Consider the following 22,901-nt stretch of genomic DNA (forward strand, 5'->3'; position numbering starts at 1 on the left):
TGTTTCTGCCCCATTATGCCCAGCCTGGTCTATGGTGCATTCATCAGAACAAGAATTTTAGTACTTACACAACTTGTGAAGCTACTTACAGTGGGTCTTGTGTTCCACTGCTAATCTGGGCGAGGTATACTGTGCCTGTAATTTAGAGAACACAGAAGACATGTACACATACAACAAACATTAGGGACATTGTAGCCACTATATTTTAGCTGTAACTATGAGGTTTCAATTTTACCTCTTACTCGACTGGAGACCATTTTGGACATAAATGTATATCCAGTATTTGTAAAGCGCGAGCAGTTACCCGGAGGCATCCCGGCGTTGGGGGCCGTCGTGAGGATTAAGCAAGCTATTGCCCGGAGTCCCATGGTGCTGGGCTCACCTGGCGCCGGGGATCGACTGTGGCCCCCAGATTCCAGCGTCAGTCACCCTGACCGCGGCACCATACCTCTTCCCTGACATGTACCCAAGAGCAGATTTTGAAGGTAGCAAAAAAATCAAAATGGTGGAACATATCTTGCAGGTGCCGGAGTCACAAGACTGGAGGGTGTTAGTTGTAGACAAAAGTATTCTGTGCGCTATCATTTGGCACATAATAGGCCATGGAAGTGTTTGTCCAGGGCAAGTTAGTTGTGGCAAGTTGCTTTCGGAGATAATATGTGGCCTATTGGTTGATCAAGCTCTGTTAGGATATAATATAATCACTCATGTACATATAATATAATCACTCATGTACAAACTGCAAAATGTCCTCATGGCCTCTTTGACTTTGTGGAATCGCCTTTCAGATCCAGATTGCATGTAGTTGCCACCAGTATGTATACCCTGTTAGGGTCAAGCCTACCCACTAGTGACCAGAATTCAGAAGATCAGGTACATAGATTATCAATTTCACCTCTGTACAGGGTTATAGCTCTTTCCATTCTTGTTTTCTGGGACTGATAACCTCTTGCAACCTTCTTGTTCAGTGAGCCCATTTTAATGGTGGCTCAGTTCCCAGCGGAGTTAGTTTAGATATAATTTATTGATGATTCAGAGTAAGGTGTACAGCAATCTTCTTTGGTTGTCAGTTGCACAGAATGTGTTGAGATTGGCCACAGAATCAAATGTGTCAATATGCTTACCTGTAGGGATGGGGAGGTTCACCTATAGGATCTATGCATGGCTCTTTTCAGGAGTAATTTGTGGAGTGCAGAAACTGAAAACTCTGCTTCGCTTGTTGCAGGATTGTATTCTCTAGAGAGGGTAATACCCATTGTTGACATTTGCCACTTGCACAAAATAATATTATGTGGCGTTTGATGCAACAACTTTATTTTCAGTTAACAAACCCTCCACCCATGTCTTTGTTTCTACCTTGCTCAGTTGAGAATGCATGGGAAAAGTATTCAATTGATATCACATTTCTTATGATCACTTTTATTTTCTTAATTCTACATAATAATCTTTCTCCTTAAGAAGATAGTTTTCTTGGATAATATTTCTTTCTGATAGGAATACCTTTGGCTCTGGTCTTTTGTCCAGACCTCTGCGGGGTAAGGCAAAAAAGCAGAATTGACATTAGCAGTGAAGGTAGCACTCGTATGGAGTCATTGCATCAATTCTGCAGGTGACTTTGGTGACTCTGGGACTGGTGAAGGTTTTGATGAATTGATCTACAATTTCTAATTCGATTCTGACATCCAAGGAGTCCTTCCAAATGAGGGAATGTTAAGTGTCTGTCAGAAAATTATACCATTTAATGTAACTAGCCTATGGTCATGTTTAAGAAAAACACTTGCTATACTTTTGGTCTTGATCTCTTATGCTATATTAAAGAAACGTAATGCTTCAGTTCCTTTATGGATATTCTTTAGTCCAATAGATAAAATATTTAATTCATCTATAACATTTAAAAAAGGAGTCAAGAATTCAAAGACTAAAATACACGGCATTTTATTTAAAAATATGATCTTTAGGTTTGAAACCTTGGAAATATTTTTAACCTGGCTGACCTCTAATTTATAATTTATTGGGATTGCTAGTCCTGCCCATTCTGTTGGGTGCTTTGCTTTCCTGTTCTCTCCCTTGATTTTCTTAACTATTGACATTGGTTTTTTCCCCCCACATATCGCAAACCTAAGATGCATGGAATGGCTTCCAAAAGTTAAGATTTGGAATTTTGACACAACTTCAAAAATGGCAACTAGAAATATAACTAATCTGTTCTTCACTTTTGTTTATTAAAATGAAATTAAATATATTTACTAAAAGTATATTAAGATGTTTAAAATGGAACATCCTGAATAAGACTCCTATGTTCTACATGATGCTTCCCATCACGTCTTATTTTGTGCCAACATATATAGTCAACTTAGTAAGCTTTAAACTTGAAACATTATTGACAAATGCTACATTGTATTTTGATTTGTTTTTTAAGCTTGCTCCATTCACACATTAGGCTTGGAATGCCTGAATCTCAATTTCTAAAGAATACAACAGTCATGTTCTATGCAGGCTTGAACGTGATGACGTTGGTTCACTTTTTTCCGCGCCATTGACGCTAACGTTTTTTTGTGACTCTCTGTGGTTTTGTAGTTACATTGTGTTTTTGGCTTGCTTCTCTTGTTTCTTTTCTAACGATGTCTTCGAGGAAGTCTGGTTTCAAGCCCTGTAGAGTGTGTGGGGGTCATATGTCCATCACGGACCCCCACGAGGATTGTGTCTGATGCCTATCGTCTGATCACAATGTCAAGGGTTGCTCTTACTGTTGCCAGATGAACCCAAAAGCTTTGAAGGAGAGAAAGGCCAAACTATTCATGGCAAAGATGAGCAAAGAGAAGACAGGTTGAAGAAGATAAAGATCGAGGTCCAGGTCAAGGTCGAGAACGAAGTTGACATCGGGCAATGCTTCGAAGTCAAAGAGGCACAAAAAAAGAAGAGATACGGCTCTCAACGCCGTACAGACAAGGATATGGCTCCGAAGTAGACATCAACAGCTCCTTAGCGTCGTAAGGACTTAATCTCTCCATCTCCTTCAGGCTCAAATCAAGGTACTCCTGTTCGATCGGCTTCGCCTGAAGCTTCACCGGCGCATTCTCTGACGCTGGCTCAAACTCCTGTTCCGGTGGATGAAGTTCCAGTCCCTGATGAATCAGGCTTGGATGATTGGCTCCACCATCGGCACCGACTGGCCTGAGTTCGGTAATGCCTCAGCCGGAGACTGTTCCGGGGCCTACCCACCTTTCCCTGGCCCGGGTACGGATCCATCACATTACTTAAACGCAATGTATGGAGTCTTTACTAGAGCTATGTACCCCTCTGGAGCGCCTTTGGGTCCCATGGGTCCTATGGCCTTTAACCTGGAGTTTCCTCAGGCTTATGCTGAGGCTCCCTTTATGCCGTTTCTACCAGCAGCTCCGACTTGGCATTTCCCGGCGCCGAGGACATCGACGCCGTGTCCTTCATCTCCGGCGCCGTCCGCTCGACCTCGTTCGACTCAGGCTATGCCTCCAGATCAGAGTTCGATGCCGGCTCCGGATGCATCTGAGTCGTGTCTGGCGCCGCCAGTTCCAAGGATGAGGTCGAGGCGAGAGGCGCAGAGAGTCCCGTGAGCAGCGGTGGGGGAATGCGCTCGGACAGCACCACTAATTATTGGGAGCTGGACACCTCAACCGAGGATCATCAAGGCACCCACTACACGTGCTTGCACAGGGGCGGTGATTCTTGTGGCCTTCAAGGGACTCTCAGCTCTCAAAGACCCCACGCCTGACCCTAAGATGGCGCCCCACACTCTAGTCCGCAGCAGAATGAAAGAGGGCGCGAACGGCTTGGGGGCTCCCTGCACCAACTGAACGGAGTCTGTTTCCCCCCTGTGTGTTACCCCTCTCCCAGGAGCATCCTCTCAAGAACAGTCTGCATCCAGCGGATGCCCTATGCTGCAAAAATAATACACCACTGGAGTCCCCTCCAGACCCACGGTGACCAGCTTGCTTGGAGATTGAGCTCCCTGGATACAGCGGATAGTGCTTATGCCCCTACAGACACCGATAGCTGCGACAGGGAAGCACAGGTACACGGTTGAGCAATGTTGCAACAGAATCTGGTGAGTGCCCTATCTTCCTCATCTTTGCCGCGCTCCAGGAGGGAGGTTTCTGATCCTAAGGCCAGAAGGGAACAACTTCGCAGCAGTGTTCAGAGGGCAAGAGAACCGGAACGTTGGCGAACCAGGGCCGTGCAGTTGATATACGCACAGTTACTTGTTAGGAATGTAAAGCCAGTGAATATAAGCAGCGAGAAACAGTGGGAGAAAGACCAGCGACTCACCTATGTGCTGATTCCCGGTGGAACTACCAGATAACTAAAGAGGAGATGGGTTATGGACTCCCGCCGTCACCTACCCAGCCGGACCTTGAGCAGATTTTCCCCTTGTCTCTACATCTTATATTCCTCCTACCCCTTTACCCTATCTCCTTACCCCTCCTTACTCCATTCACCTTGTCCCCTATGTTCTTTAAATGCTATTCTTGATACTTATGTAACTTTTAACTGGTGTTAATTGCAACATTATTGTTCCTCATGTTAAGCACTCTGATTCCTTCGGGTCTAGCGAGTGCTATATACTAACTCATTAATTAAATATTTTCCCATTTAGTACGCTTTCTCTCTTTGTCTACTTCCCTAGCTCCTATCCCCTCTCCCCTGAATCACTCTCCTTGCATGCTACTCTGCCTAACCCCCTGTCCTTTGTGCTCTTTGACTAAGCACTCCTTCTCCCCTTGTTGGGGAAAGATCCAATATTTATACTCTGGAGTCTCAGCAAACCCACTGAGAGAGTCCACTGCGCCTAGGGAGCCACTCACAGCTGAGGTATGGTATGGCACCCCCTTACCAAAGCACTCGCTCTCCCCTTTTTAGGTCGAGTTTACTCGAACCTATTACTGCTAAACCAGAAAATTCCTAACAGGCGGATTTCAAACAGTTCACAAGATTAGAATCACGTGACAAGCTCCTCATGCACGAGCTTGCCCGAGCCTTCCCCCTGCCAGCAGCATTTCTCCTGCACTCGGCCCACCCCCCTCCCTCTCCATATGGTGCGCTCTGCCTCAGGCCAGCACCTCTCCTCCCATAATTATTCACTGCAGGGCCTGCGTCTCGTCACCCTGCCTCCCAGTCCCCACAAGCAGGCAGCAGCTTCAAAGGGATCTACTTCCCCGCCCACTGCTTCAAACTTCACGGCCTGGCGGCCGTGACTCGCATTTCTCCTTCCCCCCCTCCCCACAGCTATGCCAAGAGCTTGTTGTGCTCTAGCCTTGATTCTATGAATATGAGCAAATGAAATCTGGATGCTTGTGCGTGTTGCTTTACCTTCGCTGCTTTTAATACACATTTCTGGTATTTAAGTGCGCTATTGAACCACTTATTTTTGGCCAAACGCTGTTGAAACAACCGTTGCCATTTGTATGCTCCCAGAAAGCTTTTGATCTCTTCTTGCATTTGTTCCCCTGTGCTGCTTGCATAAATGAGGAATCTGTTTTCAACTCTGTTATATTAAAAACATTATTGAGAGTCACGTAGATGCTTAGCCCGCCTTTTGCCTGCCTTCCGCTCCAATTTTTACAGTTGGGTTATAGAATTTTGAGTAACCCATGAGTGGTGTTTCTCCACAGCTCCAGGTCTCCTGGAGACGTCTTTTATCAAATGATCTTAAGTGGGTTTCTTGTTCAGGCTCTAATGCAATCTTGCCTGCTCCTGCGATGTTCCACGGTGTCAGAGTAATCTTACTGTGGGGCATACAGTAGGCGCTCTTGTTGATAAGTGGATGCTAGGATCGCTTGTGAAAAGTTTCCATTAGCCCGTTGGTGTTTAAGTTACTTGGTGTTACTGTTACCCGTCCCTTTCCTCCCACACGCGTCTGAATTACAGTGCCTTAGACTAGTGTTCCTGACACACATTCTTGACACACAGGTGCACGGGCTGCAGACGCGGCCTTGTGACGCGCTTCGGGAATCCGGACGTGCCTGTGAGCTTGAAGCCTCCCCCACACCCTGGTGTGCAGTGATTCTATATGTGGAAGCGGCGCGTCAGCAGGGATGATGGAGTGGATCGAAGCTTGAGGCTGGTGCGGTCAGCGCCGTTCCAGACTCGCGCGTCTTCCTGCTGCACGCGCTTCGTGAAAGAGGGGAGAGCCGCCTGTATGCTTTCAGAATAATCCATCACTTGATCCATATCACACAGAAAACGTACTGAAAGAAACAACGGCTAGTCCGAACTCAAGAGTCGTCAACAAACCATCTCAAGTGTTGCTCATTCACATTGAGCCTCAAAAACACCACATAAAATCCGGATCACAGAGCATCATCTCGGCGAGAGCACAGAGCATACCAAGCTACGGAATCACAACCTCAGTGCACGTGACCACTCTGCTACTGCACCGAACATCTCAGTCATTTTAGGTGGCTTTATAGCCTGTGCGAGCCATATCACGATTATTGTTCAGGGCTCCTCAGCCGACGCAAAAGCCACTGAACAATTAATCTCTGCAATGTCTGCAACACCTCAATTAGTGTGAAGAACATCCTAGTGGAGCACTAATGAGCGCAGTCAGAGCAGAGAGGGTCTCAAATATTGCAAACACTGAACATAGCGTCGCTGCCATTGCAAGAGCCTCTGAACCAAGCACTTGACCTCTTAATTAGCGCTCACATCTCAAGCAGTGCATAAAGCATCTGAGCCAGCACAAGGGGCCTCGCATTCAATACAGCAACTCAACCACCGCACATTGCGCCACAAGCAGTGCAAATGGCATCACAAGGAGTGCACAAGGAACGACAAGCAGTGCTCATAGAACCACAAGCAGTGCACATAGCACCACAAACAGTGCACATAGAACCTCAAGCAGTGCACATAGAACCTCAAGCAGTGCACATAGAACCTCAAGCAGTGCACATGGCATCACAAGCAGTGCACAAGGAACCACACACAGTGCTCATAGAACCACAAGCAGTGCACATAGCACTACAAGCAGTGCACTTAGAACCTCAAGCAGTGCACATAGCACCACAAGCAGTGCACATAGAACCTCAAGCAGTGCACATGGCATCACAAGCAGTGCACAAGGAACCACAAACAGTGCTCATAGAATCACAAGCAGCGCACATAGCACCACAAGCAGTGCACATAGAACCTCAAGCAGTGCACAAGGAGCCACAAACAGTGCTCATAGAACCACAAGCAGTGCACATAGCACCACAAGCAGTGCACATAGAACCTCAAGCAGTGCACATAGAACCTCAAGCAGTGCACATAGAACCTCAAGCTGTGCACATAGCACCACAAGCAGTGCACATAGAACCTCAAGCAGTGCACATGGCATCACCACAATTCCATTGAGTACTCTAACCTTTAAAAATAGCATCTGAACTATTACACAGGACATTTCACCATTGCACAATTGTAAATGCACGTTGCACTGATCACATGTGCACAAGGCTTCTCACTGTTGCATGGATCTTCCTGATCATCACACAGAGTAGTTAAAGCACAGTGCATAGTTTCTCAGCCAGTGCACAGAACATCTTGACAACTGCACAGATCTGACATTTGCACAAGACTTCTCAACCATTGCTCTGAGAATCTTAACCCTTGTACAGTGTCTTCTGATAATGGCACAGAGTATTTAAATCATTGCACATAGCGCGTCAGCCGTTGCACGTAACATTACAAGCAGTACACATAGCATAACCACCATTCATGGAGCACTCCAAACTTTACGTAGCATCTGAACTATTACACAGGACATTTGACCACTGCACATATGCAGTTGCACGTTGTACTGATCACCTCAACATGTGCACAGAGCTTTTTAATCATTGCACAGAGGGGTTCAACCATTGCACAGATCTTCCTGATCATCATATATTATATTTAAATCACTGCGCTTAGTTTCTCAGCCAGTGCACCGAGCATCTTCACAACTGCACAAATCTCACATTTGCACAAGACTTCTCAACCGTTGCACTGAGGATCTCAACCAGTGTACAGCGCCTCCTGATCATGGCTCAGACCATTTCAGTCATTGCAGTTCAGCCAGTGCACAGAGTATCCTTCTCTAACTCCCTGTTCTAGTCTCTTCTCCTGTGCTGATCTGCTGCTCTCTTCCACCCGCCTCCTTCTTTAACTCCCTGTTCTTTTCTCCCGTGCTGATCTGCTGCTCTCTTTCACCCGCTTCCTTCTTTAACTCCCTGTTCTTTTCTCCTGTGCTGATCTGCTGCTCTCTTCAACCCCACCACCTTCTTTAACTCCCTGTTCTCTGCTCTTCTCCTGTGCTGATCTGCTGCTCTCTTCCACCCGCCTCCTTCTTTAACTCCCTGTTCTGTTCTCCTATGCTGATCTGCTGCTCTCTTCCACCCGCCCCCTTCTCCAACTCCGTTTTCTTCTCCCGTGCTGATCTGCTGTTCCCTTCCACCGCCTCCTCCTCTAACTCCCTGTTCTCTTCTCCTGTGCTGATCTGCTGCTCTCTTCCACCGCCTCCTTCTTTAACTCCCTGTTCTCTTCTCCTTGCTGATCTGCTGCTCTCTTCCACGTACATCCTTCTATAACCGCACACACACATACATACAACCACGCACACACACTCAACCACACACATACAACACACAACTACGCACACACACACACACAACCACACACATACAACCACACACACACAATCTCACACACAACCACAAACACAACCACACACCCAACCACAACAATAACCTAACCACACATACCCACAACCACACCCAACAAAACACACAACCACACACAGCCACACATACAACCTCACACAACCACACACACCCACCTAACCACACACACAACCACACACACAACCACACACATCTATCGCCCTCACCCTATCTCTCGCCCTATCTCTCGCCCTCACTCTATCTCTCGCCCTCACTCTATCTCTCGCCCTCACTCTATCTCTCGCCCTCACTCTATCTCTTGCCCTCACTCTATCTCTCGCCCTCACTCTATCTCTCGCCCTCACTCTATCTCTCGCCCTCACTCTATCTCTCGCCCTCACTCTATCTCTCGCCCTCACTCTATCGCCCTCATTCTATTTATCTATCGCCCTCATTCTATTTATCTATCGCCCTCATTCTATTTATCTATCGCCCTCATTCTATTTATCTATCGCCCTCACTCTAGCTATCTATCGCCCTCACTCTAGCTGTCTATCGCCCTCACTCTATCTGTCTATCGCCCTCACTCTATCTGTCTATCGCCCTCACTCTATCTGTCTATCGCCCTCTCTATCTGTCTATCGCCCTCTCTATCTGTCTATCGCCCTCTCTATCTGTCTATCGCCCTCTCTATCTGTCTATCGCCCTCTCTATCTGTCTATCGCCCTCCCTCTAGCTATCTATTGCCCTCCCTCTAGCTATCTATCGCCCTCCCTCTAGCTATCTATCGCCCTCCCTCTAGCTATCTATCGCCCTCACTCTATCTATGGCACCACCACAGCATCACTCAGGGCCACCAGAGCATCACTCAGGGCCACCAGAGCATCACTCAGGGCCACCAGAGCATCACTCAGGGGCACCAGAGCATCACTCAGGGGCACCAGAGCATCACTCAGGGGCACCAGAGCATCACTCAGGGGCACCAGAGCATCTCTCAGGGGCACCAGAGCATCTCTCAGGGGCACCAGAGCATCTCTCAGGGGCACCAGAGCATCACTCAGGGTCACACCAGCATCACTCAGGGTCACACCAGCATCACTCAGGGGCACCACAACATCACTATGCGCTACCACAGCATCACTGATCGCCACAGCATCACTCGTCGCCACAACATCACTCGTCGCCACCACAGTATCAATCTGTGCAACCATTCAACAACTGGTTCAAATATGTTCTCTCAATGTTTCAAGCTTTATTACAAATGTCACAAAAAGATGTTAATATTTCACTTCTGTTCTTGGATTTTCGTCGCAATAAAATACACTGAACATAATCTTCACAAAAGTTATTTACAAAAGTTTAAGCTATTGCCATTATAAATTACAATAACTTTTATTTAAGTATTATTTAAAAAAATGTAGCCATTGTTATTTGTAATATCAATACATCTAAGTCACGTAAATACAAAACATGTTGCATTACAAATGCTATAGGTGTCAAATTTGCAAAAGATAAAAGTATTGGCATTGTAAATGACAAAGCTATTAATTTCGCTATTTTCAAAACCCAACGCATAAATAAAAAATGTGTCATTTACAAGACCAATAGCTCTAACTTTCCTAATGCGAGACCTATTGCATTGCAAATGCTTGTTGGGGAAGTATCCAGTATGTAGGCCTTTGAGTCTCAGAGACCCCTCTGAGAGAGTCCACTGCGTAAAGGGAGCCTCTCGCAACAAAGATAGGGAAGTGATACCACTTCCCCTGGGATCACAGCTTACTGGACTTTGCTTTGACTCGTCTACCGGTTTGTGTCCCCGCCGCCCTTCCCCTCCTCTTTCCATGCAGTGTCTCTCACCCTCCTCCTTCTTTCCCGCCTCATTATCTGTCTACTTCCCCTGCTCCTACCCCCCTCCCCTGCATCTCTCCCCTTGCCTGCTTTTCACCGTACGTATTTCTGCTTATTGTTTATCTTGACCTTACAAGTAACTATGTTGCCATGCTCTAATAACTGTGTAACCTTTGTAACAATGTAACCTGTAACTATGATCTGATACTCATGTAAAGCGCTATATAAAACCTTTTTTTTTTTAAAGGAGATTAGTTGACGTGCAATGGAAATGTCAAATCGCTTCCTTAACATCAGCAGAATGAAGATATGAGTTGCTTCTGATTGTGCATAAATCCTCTTTTGCAGGTTGGTTACACTGTTCGCTTCGAAGATGTCACCTCCGATGAGACCAGAATCAAGTTTTTAACAGATGGAATGCTGCTCCGGGAGGCGATTGGAGACCCTCAGCTACGCAAATACAGCATTGTTCTTTTAGATGAGGCGCATGAAAGAACTATACACACAGATGTGCTTTTTGGAGTGGTGAAAATGGCGCAAAAGAAACGGAAGGAGCTGGGGAAAGTGCCACTTAAAGCAAGTACATTGATGGGGTAGCATTAAACCTCCGAAGTATTGGGGAAAATAAAGGGGAATTAGATTTTCCTGGGCTGCCCTAAGAAAGTCAACAAACCTATGCATTTGTTAGTGTGATAAGAAGAGGTTTAATATCTCCCCTCTGCCCTTATTGTAGATATGTATTCAGGTTTGGTAGTGCTATGTTAAAGGTTCTATCTTCACTGTCAATCACTGGCTGTAAGAACCGTGTAGTCCAGTTGGAGCCCATTTACTAGTATAATACTGATGCAGTTAACCAAGTATTTCTACACTTTTCCTCTCACTCAGTGGCTCCTGGTGCAAGTGCTTGCATAGCATGCAAAATATTATTTATTTAAGAGGCTTGTACACTGCTCTGAATTTCTTGGTTGTTGTATTGTTCTGATCACAAGGAGACCTGCAAACTCGCACAGTGCTATACGTGCGACACTACCTTCACAAGTCACCCGGTGAGGAGCCAAAATCACATGGTTGTAGGGAAGACAAGCTCGGGAAACCACTGCGGTGAGTGAGTTTTCAGCTCGTCTTTCAAGCCTTTGATTGCCTGATGACTTGTAAAGGGTGTGAAAATACCCCAGGACAAATCGGCTGCAGCCTCATTTTCCCAGGCCTGAGGCGGAAGCCGGGTTCTGGTGGTACGAACGAAATTGCATTTTGGCAGCATTTTTAAACTGTGCTGTGTCACTTACTTGTGTATTTTAAAGCACTTTGCCATCAAACATTCCCCTTCGCGCACAGCCGATTCAACGCTGTGACGCCCTTCAGACAGCGGCCGCCATCACCGCAGGCGTGCTTGCAGAACACGCCCCCTGAGGCCACGCCCCCCGCCCAACCTATAAATAACGCTGACTATTAGCGTCCCGCAGATCTCATTTTCCCAGGCCTGAGGCGGAAGCCGGGTTCTGGTGGTACGAACGAAATTGCATTTTGGCAGCATTTTTTAAATTGTGTTGTGTCACTTACTTGTGTATTTTAAAGCACTTTGCCATCAAACATTCCCCTTCGCGCACAGCCGATTCAACGCTGTGACGCCCTTCAGACAGCGGCCGCCATCACCGCAGGCGTGCTTGCAGAACACGCCCCCTGAGGCCACGCCCCCCGCCCAACCTATAAATAACGCTGACTATTAGCGTCCCGCAGATCTCATTTTCCCAGGCCTGAGGCGGAAGCCGAGTTCTGGTGGTACGAACGAAATTGCATTTTGGCAGCATTTTTAAACTGTGTTGTGTCACTTACTTGTGTATTTTAAAGCACTTTGCCATCAAACATTCCCCTTCGCGCACAGCGGATTCAACGCTGTGACGCCCTTCAGACAGCGGCCGCCATCACCGCAGGCGTGCTTGCAGAACACGCCCCCTGAGGCCACGCCCCCCCACCCTAGATATGTGCATTCACAGGAAGCGCAGCGGACGAGCGCAGCGGGAGCGCCGTTTGCGTGCCAAAGGCGCGCCTAAGGCAAGCCCGTCTGCGCCCGTCCGCAGCCGGGGCCAGGGGCACGACTCCATGCCAAATTTATATCTTACTCTTCAGAGGAACTCACCACCCTCCAAGGCCACTGGCCTCTCTCAGAAACCGTCCGTAGGCACATCGCCTCATTAGGGCTTGTCCCTCCTTTTACTCCTACATCGCCGCCTTCCCGATCGGCCTCTCCGCCACATTGCTCTCCCCCGCCTGATCCTCTCCCCCCTACTCACTCGCTATCTGCTCTTTTACTCAACACCAGGTCAGCGGTCAAGCACCATCACGAGCTGTTTGTCCTGCTTGATACTGAGAAGCCTGACCTACTGCTCTTGACCGAAACCTGGTTCTGTGATTCTTCCCTCCCTGTTCTCTTGGCTACCCTCCCCCCTTCCTACGTTGCCCTATGTGCCGATCGTTCGGCAGGCAGGGCTGGTGGTGGTGTGGCGTTAATCGCTCGGTCGGAATTAAACTTTCAAACCCTTCCCTCTCCCCCCATCCCCCTTACTGAGTTCCTTGTAGTTCGTTCCCTTTCTTTTTCTCCCCCTATTACTTGTCTTCTAATGTATCGTCCACCACTAGTCTTCGTATTTGTTCCTACCGGCATTTCAAGACCTGCTGGCCAACTTGGTGGTCAACTACGCGTCGGTTTTGGTGCTAGGGGATTTTAACTACTGGCCCTCGGATCCCTCTGAGTGCACTGCCTCGAAAGAGTTCACAGAATCCCTTTTTTCTCTGAACTTCGTCCCGCACATAACTGTTCCCACTCATTCTCATGGTCACATACTTGACCAGGTTTGGTCCCTCAATCTTCCAATTTCCTCGGTGACTGTATCCCCCTGTCCCTGGTCCGACCATGCCCTTATCTCTTTCTCCATTTCCCACAACCCTGTACCTAAAGCCCCACACGCCAAAAATACCTGGGCGCGGAATTGGAACAGAGTCGACCTTCCTTCCTTGTCCTCCCTGCTTCGGAACTCCACCCCGATTCTGTCTGGTCTTTCATCCAACGCTCAAGCCAACGCTATTAATACCTGGCTGACTGGAGGTTGCAACTCAGTGGCTCCCCTGCGTCGCATTTCCATCCGGCGACCTAAGGGCTCCAACAGGTGGTTCAACGACCACCTAAAGGAGCTAAAACTGACCACTCGACAGGCAGAGAGACAGTGGAGAAAAAATTACTGCCCCTCATTAAAAACCCTTTACCTAAAATCACTTGCCGAATACAAAACTGTAATTCTCTCCGCTAAAACCACCTATTTTTCTACAAAAATTATGTCAGCTGAAAACAAAACTAGGGAAATATTCGGCATAGTGAATGACCTGGCCTATTCCGATAGAGCTTCACCCCAAATCCCCCCATCCCAGTCACTATGCGACCAACTCAACACTTACTTCTTGGAGAAGATCGCCACTATCAAAGCGAACATCCCCCCCCCCTTCCTCCGCCTTTGTTGATCCCTCCCCTCCCACTGTTCAATGTCATCTTACCTCTATCCCTCTCCTTACAGAGGCACGATTCCGGGAGATACTCCCCAAAGTAAAGTCGGGTTCTCCGGCAGATATCTGTCCGGCACGAATCCTGCAACATATCTATTCCTCTTGCCCTGAATCCCCCATTACTTTCCTCAACAATTCCCTTGCACAGGGAGTAGTGACCCATACGCTCAAATCAGCCATCATAGTGCCCATTTTAAAGAAGCCTGGCGCTGACCCGTCTATCTCAGCCAATTATCGCCCCATTTCCCTGTTGCCCTATTTGGGCAAGGTGCTGGAACGCCATGCCACCGCGGTATTCAGCGCCCACGTAGAGGCTAATGGGGGGTTGGCTCCCCGCCAGGCTGGCTTTCGCCCTAGGCACTCGACCGAATCAGTTGTGGTCTCGGTCCTGGACAACCTCAGGAAGGGTATGGATAATAACAAACATCAGGCGCTGGTACTCCTCGATCTCTCCGCCGCCTTTGACACGGTGGACCACACCATCTTATTGTCCCGTGTCAAGGCGGCTGGAATTGAGGGTTCAGCCCTGATCTGGCTTACCTCCTTCCTGAGGGACCGCACCCAGGCGGTCCGGTTAGGAGACTTCACGACCACTCCACTCCCCGTCACTTGTGGTGTTCCCCAGGGCTCCTCTCTTTCCCCCTTATTATTTAACCTTTATATCTTCCCTCTTATTTTAGCTCTTCAGCAGCTGGAGGTCACCGTGTACAATTATGCCGACGACCTCCAGCTCATCTTTGATCTATCCTCCTCTCCCCTCGCTGTCTCTAATTTTCAGTCTACCATGACATTCATCAGGGACTGGATGAACCACAACCATCTCAAATTGAACCCGGACAAAACCGAGTTGGTTCTCACAGGTGGTTCGTCCAGCCCCTGGAACTCTCTTTTTTGGCCCTCCTCTCTTGGTCCCCCCCCACTCCTTCAACCACAGTCAAAACACTGGGGGTTAAAATGAACAACCAGCTTACTCTTCATTCACAAGTTAGTGCTGTAGTCTCCTCTTGCTTCCTCACCCTCCGAACCATCCGCACTGTCTCCCGTTTCTTTTCCCCTCAGGCACTAAAGTTGATCATGGCCGCACTGGTGATATCGCGGCTGGACTATGCCAATGCCCTTTTTAACGGCATTCCGGCATACAGCCTGCGGAGACTCCAGATGGTCCAGAACCAGGCGGCCCGGCTGGTCTATGGTCTCCCACGTCATCATCATTCCACACCTCTCCTCAGGGAGCTTCACTGGCTTCCTGTTAAGGAACGTTCCCTTTTTAAGACCGGCTGCATGGTCTTCCAGGCCCGTCAAGGCACTGCCCCCGCTTTCATCTCCTCGCTAATAAAAGAATACATCCCCACCAGAGAGCTTCGTTCTTCTTCCAAATCTCTTCTTCAAATCCCACGTTTCAAACGTAAAAAGTGGGGTGGAACCAACTTTTCTACTCTGGCCCCCACGTTCTGGAACTCCCTTCCTGATCACCTTCGCTCTGCCACTCACTACCTTTCCTTTCGTAAAGACTTAAAAACGTTTCTTTTCAAACAGGCCTTCTCCGTGTAATTCCCCCCCTTTTCCACGACAGGTTCTATTCTGTCTCTGTTGCTGAGATCTCCTCTAGCGCCAAGAAACCGTACGGTGCACGCTGCGCTTTATAAATGTTTTAAATTAGAAATTAGCCTCAGAAACGTTTTGTTTAATTTTGTTTTAGGAGGGGGTTGTGGTCAGGAGAGGGCAAGGGTGCGTCTTTGGCAGTTCTCGGCATCGTGCCTACCTCGCCAAGGCTCTGTTCCCATTTCACATGGTGATTTATTTATTTTTAGTTGACAAGTCTGCACAAAGTAACCTGTAATTAGCTACTTTTGTCCATTTGCGGCGTAATTTGAGTGACCATGAAAATCTGACTTAGTGAACATTTTAAATCGGTTGTTGTACTGGTTCTTCAAATTGTTTTTGGATTTTTTTCTACTACAATATTACAATCAAGAACACACATTCTGTATGACCGTGTACTTGCCATAAATATGTTCATAAATATCACTCGCATAGTTTTATCGGGCATTTTGGTGTTCCTGTTAATTAATAATGAATATTGGAAACTTTATGAAATAACAAGCACCTTGTCTTACATTAAGACATTGCCCAAAAGGCCATCTCCCGAGTATTGCAATGACTATAATTCATGCAACATCACAACAGGAGTTCTACTCAGGATAAACATGGTTTTCTAACAATATTGTACCCCGATTGCCAGTCTGAGTTTGTACGCACATATCAGTCACAGCAATGCCAAGTCCGTTATTTAGCTTCATTTATTTTCTCTAGTTTGTCATCATTTGAAACACCTTATTTATGTAAAAGCAACTTTATTATTCACTCATTTTCTGAATCAACAGAACACCTGTTCTTCGCTAACTCGAGCTCTTTCGCCAGACCAGGGAGGTAGGCCCTAAAAATATCTTGCCATAGTAAAATCCGACTCGTAATAGCGAGAGAGGCGAGTAGGTTTCTTGAGGTCTGGTGATAGGTCAGGGATGCTAAATTTATTGTATTAATTTCATTTACGCTTGGAGTTATTTACTGCAAGATTTAGATGCAATTAAAGTTGCTGAAGAGGGTATGAGTTTTTTTTATTTAAAGAAAGTTTAAGGAACAAATTATATATACTGGTGATTGGACCAGGATTTAATTTACTGTGACAAGCGCAGTCAAAAATGGGCATGGTAGGTAGTCCAACTTTAGTGGAAAGTACATATGTATATGATGCATTTACTGATGAAGCATTGCATAATTGTATGCAACTGTTATCATCCTGCTGTTCCATATAAAAAAAATCGAGTTGCAGCCTTTATTCAATTGAACTAAATACATCTTATTCCACTAATTCCGATCTAAAAGTTTTCAAGTTTCTTTCTCTCATTAATATAGTAAACATAGCTTACTTTACTCAGACAGACCACCATTTTCATGCCCTAAAGCACCTTTTTTCTGTAATAAAATCCTTTTTTTCTTCATTATTTTGGTTGGCATATTTATTTTCCTACATATTAGTATTTGGTCTGTCTCAGGAATCAGTGCCTTTTGGGTGATGTTATCCGGATTTGAAAAGCGGAGGATTTTTGGTTTATTTGTGATGTGAAAACGCAAGTGCTCTCAATGGCAAATACAGAATATGCAAACTACTATGGGACAGTGATGAAAATTAGAATAAAGTATTTTTATTTAATAACAAATTGTTCAATAGGACCATATAGTCTCTAGGGTGAATGCACAGGTGTGGATAGTGTTTTGACCACGTACATTTATTCGACCATGTAAGTCATTCCTATGAGGACAAATTTAATTAGTACCAGCTGGGCTGTAAAGGCTTGACTTTAGATTTAAGACAAAGTAACATTAGTTAGCTAGGAATACTGCTTCTACGCAGAGAAACAACTTATTTCCGGAAAGGTGATTGAGTTTATGAACTCTTCTTTTTAACAGTCCATATATATATATGCATTTAATAAATTCCGTTGTAGTGGTACATTGTTTTCATTTCTGTTGTGTATGCTGCTAAATTACAAGATGCTTAAAGCTATTCATAGCTGAATCACTGCAGCAATATTTGCTTTGACATTTGCTACTTTTAGCATGAGTGGCCCGTGTGCCACATCTCACTACTGAATTGTAGATCTCACTGATGCTTCTGTCCTTACAGGTGATTGTAATGTCCGCCACCATGGATGTAGATCTTTTCTCACAGTATTTCAATAAGGCACCAGTACTCTACTTGGAAGGCCGACAGCATCCCATCCAGATATTTTACACCAAACAGTCGCAGAGTGATTACCTCCAAGCAGCTGTGGTCACACTCTTTCAGATCCATCAGGTATTTGCTATTTCTCTAGTCCAAAGTACTTAAATGGCAGTTGTTATTTATTATAAAGCACTTTATAAAACACTTTTTGATTAAAAGATGTATGCAGACATGTAAAATTGTGCAGCTTATTTACCTACCATGTTTGATGAGATTGATAGTGGAATTGAGTAAGATGAACTGTTTCCTCCTAGATATTATGGTATATAGAAATATGGATGTTTTGGATAATTTGTGTAGGTCTTAAGCTGCTTCTTTGTAACACCTACGAAGGACACTACCAGATGTACATCCTTTCTTTTTGCACTTCAGGGGTTTTTCTACATGCTTGCAGTCCAAGATGAATGCATACTTGTTTTGCCTATGTTCTAAATGAAACCTGCATGGGAATACTTATTGGAAACCTCGGACCAGTTTTTTTAAAAAACTTTATTTACCATTTGCATCATTATATAGGAATGAAACATGAGTGCTCACTGTCAATACTATTTCGTATCATACCATACATGAATAAGAATAAAATATCTAAGCCAAGGTAGCAAACAATGATATTCAACTTGACAACCTTTCTAATAATATGACCAAATAGTACATCCAATTGATATTCTCACCAGGACCCCACTTGAAACGGTACCATCAAGGCATTAATGGAAAATGTATGATAAAAATGTATAAGTTCTAACCCCGTGTAGTGTAAGGTCAACCCACTCCAGTTGGCACTCTACCCTGCTCTAACAACCTCAGACCAGTTTCAGCCTCTTCGAGGCGGTGCAGATTGAATTCTGTGGCACAGTGAGCCATTGCACCTGAGTCTGTTCACACCTGTCGCTTGGTTTTCCTTCTAGAAGGGGACCCCGCATATTAGTTTAGGCTGAATCTTTCGCTGTTGGAGCTGAGCCATGTCTGATTTTATAAGAGTGGTCCGTATTTGGAGTAGCATAGCAAGCAAAAAATGATTGACTTGATTGCGGCCTCAAATAATTGCATGTGGCTAAGATGTTTGCAAGAATACCACCGGTCACCTTAGTGTTTTAGTAATATGGCCTCTAGCATGGCTCTGAAGTTCTGTCCCTTACCTGTCTTATTTGTGACAGCTTTGCCCTGTACGCTTGACTGGGACAGAGTTTCTAATCTGACCTATGGGGAGGCACTTTGAGTCATGCAAGTGGGCAAAAGGAGCGCTTAACTTTTGTTACTGCAAACTTGATGGTATGAATATGGCAGGAATGCAGAAGAGTATGAGGTTGAAAGGATTGTGCTTGTTGGTACTCAACCGATTCCTGTTGAAGCCTCCGTCAGTACATCTTTGTTGGTTTATTTGTGATGTGTACAATAGAAGGACATCTGAGATCAAAGGTGGGTGTGAGTTGAGCCAGGGTGTGACAGCTATTTTGTTAAAGCTCTTCAGAACTGAAAGTGGTTAGAGAGGTTTTTATATTGTGCTGGGATGGTGATCCAGAACATGGCAGATGTGGGACTTTATGTATAGGTGATCAGTAGAAGTGATACTAATTTTCATCAGAGAGCCGTTTTAGATGGTACTTGAAGAGTTTCTGTTGCAAAAACCATCCACCCTACACCATAAAGGCCATTAAGAGATGCCTGTCCATGGTAAGCTAGTGAATTAGCTTAAATAGCAGGAGAGATGTGTTCTCTCCTTTAAAGATGTGGTGGAAGTCTGATGGTGGCATATTGAAGACGCTGTAGTCTGTGTAGGACCAAAAGCCGTAGTCTGCACAACAAAGAAACAGTCTGTTAGTGTAGTCAAAGTGAGGGAGAACTAAGGGTGATTTTAGCTTGAACTAAGGATATGGGAACAACTGTGCATGGTCGCTTTAGATTAAGGAAGGTATTGGTAACCTTGTTGACCCTGGCTTTCAGAGAAAGACTGACGTCCATATTTACTCTAAGGTTCTCATCATTGATAGTTCACACAGGGTAATTCTTAATTCCAAGTGACATTAAGCACTGGGCAGCAAAAGTATCCTTTTCTGTAAGTGAAGATCTCTGATTTTGAGTAGAGCTGTTGTTGGTTACTTACCATCCATTGGTTCCCTGTTAGCTGCCAGTCTCCAGGGAGCATGATTCGAGGAATTAATACTTTCCAAGGTTGTAGTACAGCAGGAGAGGTAGAAGGATTTGAGAACTGCAGTATGTCAGTGATAGGCACTGAAGAAAAGAAGAGCAATCATGGAGGTTAGGAAGAGATCTGTTGCATTGATGAATGTTTTGGATCGAAACAAAGCAAAGTTGTTTGGGATCTCTTGTTGAGGAATAAGACCAATCAGTCAATTGTATTGTGAGGTAGCCCAGTCTCTGTAGTCTGATGGGGTGGTGCACCGCATTAAAGGCAGTGGAAAGCTCAGGTAGAGCAGCATTGGCCTGCCAGTCTGCTCTGTGGTTGATCCGAGACCTCACTGGTGATTAGTAATGTTTCTGTGCAAGGGCTAGAGCAGAATCTGGCTAGATAGTTCAATAGAATGTATTCTTTATTGAAGACAGATTTGTACAAAAGTTGCTTGGTCAATTATCTTGCGTAAGAGTGCTCAGATAGTGACACACCTGCTGTTTGATGGGTCAAAGGGCTCAAAACCAGTTTCTTGAGCAAGTGTAAGACGTCATGAATTAGTTGAAGGAGCCAGAGATATGATCTGATGGTTGATGTCTCTGACTGGATGTGCCATTGAGGTGATGATGCCCTTGAAGATGTCTGGGAGGGAGAGGTCTGAAGGAGAACTAGCTCTACCACTGGTGTTTAAAAGTTTGCTTTTAAAGAATGGCCAAATCAATAAAATTGGGAAGATTGGTTTATCTGAGGGAGACATGGGAGTGAGAGTTGTCCCAGGATCTCGGGTGAAAATTAGTTATTGAGAGCTATGGCTTTGGTAATGGAATGGGCTGGATATGAGTTACAAAGGGCTTCAGAATTGGTAATTCAAGGAGAGGCGCTTTCAGTGTCACTGTTGTGATGATTTTGTGGAGGTCTCTGGAGGTGTAGATGGCTTTGATGCTTGTTGTGTAGTAGTGGGTGATTTCTTGTTGATGACTTGGTATGGTCTACAATTGAGTCAGCAATGCAATTTGTCATTGTTGTAATATTTTCCCTAAGTTTCTAAGTGTTCTGTTTTTGGCTTTTTCTGTTTTCTGTTCTTTTAAGAACCAGCTAATCTTCCATCGGTTTCCAGAAATGTTGTAAGCCACAGGTCAAACTCCTTCAACCATTTTCTCTGTATGTTTTCCCTGTAATTGGAGAGAGGAAATTAAAGTGCATCAAAGTGGAGTTTCTCCAGGGTCTTGTAATTCAGGGTAGTGTGGTGATTTGTACGGAAGATTGGTTGTGGTGAAAGGTGATAGAATGGTGGTCACTCGAAAAGAGTACATTGTTTCATTTGATAGTGATAGTTCCAGGAGATGCCAAGATTGCTTCCAGAGGGTTGTCCAGCTGACTGGTGGGGTTGCTATAAGCGAGCACATGTTTAACACGTTTAGGTTTCATAGGGCAGGTAAAGGTTGCACTAGATCAATCTCATCAAGCTAGTTGTTCAGGTCACTTAGGGTGAGCAGGTTGCTGTGGTCAAAAGTGATGGTTGATGCCCACAAGACCAGCTAGATATATCAAACTGACGACACACAACCACACCACACTACATAAGGCCAGGCAGGAATAGGTTAGAGGAGATACCAGGCATAACTGATGACGATTGGACTGAAGCCTTAGCTAGCGCTCGAGGTGCGGCGGTTTCAACGCACTGCAGACTCGCACAGTTTAAATATTTACACCGCATATACTACACCCAACTATGACTCTGGAAGATGGGCGCCATTCAGTCCCCTATATGTTTAAGATGTGGGATGGAAGACGGGACCTTCATGAATACTGTCTGGGACTGCACAGCACTGCAAACATTCTGGTGGAGGATTGTGGCATGCCTGAGCGAGGTGTTGTCGCAGGATCTTCCATTCGAGCCGAAACTACTGTTATTGTATAGTAGTGAGGGTATTGGCAGGTACCTGTACAAGCAGCACCTATTGTTTTTAGCCATCACCTTTGCTAAACGGGATATTGCCCAGCTGTGGAAAAGTGTGTCCCCTCCGACGATAGGTAGGTGGACAAAAGCCATTGATGAATGAATGAATGCTGAGATTGTTGTATTTCAAGCTTGTGGTTGCCCCCAAAAGCATCGGAAAATATGGCAGCGTTGGGCGGATTACCGGGGCATAGAGCTACCCCCCTTGTTACTCCAGAACCCTGATGAGATTGATCAACCAGGAATTTTATTTAAGACTTCGAGTTCGTATATCCAATTGTTCATGTATAACTCTGTGGGATTCGAGATGTACTGCGCAATGTTATTGTTGTGTATACAAGTTTTCCAGAAGTTACCATCAGCTGTATACACTGTCACATATTTTCATCAAAATGTATCCTTCAGGCCAAGGCCTTGATATATACAGTGTAAACCTAATTGTTAAAAAAAAAAAAGGTGATGGTAGCAGTAGTTAAGGAAGGCGTCTGACTGCAAGGGGAAGGGGTCTGTCGATCAACAGTATGCGGTTGTGTCTGAAGGAGAACAAAAATTATATGTAGTCCTCCTCTGTAGCACAAAACTCTACAAACATGATGTTAGGTAAGGTGGCTTTTGTTCAAAGATCTCTTGTTGATGGGGATGCAAGAAAAGCAAGGAGGTGTTAGGCTTGAAACGTGTGCGGAAAGAAGTTAGGAGGACGAGGCGGGATTGGGATTATAACAGTCAGCCTCCAAGAATCGTAGAAAAGATATATGACCACGATCGGATAGTAGAGGGATGGAAGAGGGAGATGGAATCTGCTGCACGGTGGAAGTAGGAGGCTGAAGGGCATGGAGATGGAGTGATAGCGAGAGTGGGAATGGGGTCTAGTGAGGTGAAAGCGCGGATAGGAGGCTAGCAGGCGGTGGAGTTTGTTGAAAGTGGCAAGTCAGCGGGTGGGAGGGATGCTACGCGGTGTCAGTCTTCTTCGCC

At 45.6% G+C, this 22,901-nt stretch overlaps 1 protein-coding gene across 1 annotated transcript in view; it reads left to right on the plus strand.

Annotated features, from left to right (window-relative positions):
• The window catches only part of DHX33 (DEAH-box helicase 33), a 153,267-nt gene that overhangs the window by 38,599 nt on the left and 91,767 nt on the right, over positions 1-22,901 (plus strand). The window contains exons 3-4 of the mRNA XM_086950277.1: positions 10,848-11,075; positions 17,743-17,913. Coding sequence (XP_086806403.1) covers positions 10,848-11,075; positions 17,743-17,913 — 399 coding nt within the window. The remainder of the gene's footprint in view (positions 1-10,847; positions 11,076-17,742; positions 17,914-22,901) is intronic.

This window comes from Lissotriton vulgaris, unplaced genomic scaffold, assembly GCF_964263255.1.
Source record: "Lissotriton vulgaris unplaced genomic scaffold, aLisVul1.2 SCAFFOLD_686, whole genome shotgun sequence".
NCBI classification, from domain to species: domain Eukaryota; kingdom Metazoa; phylum Chordata; class Amphibia; order Caudata; family Salamandridae; genus Lissotriton; species Lissotriton vulgaris.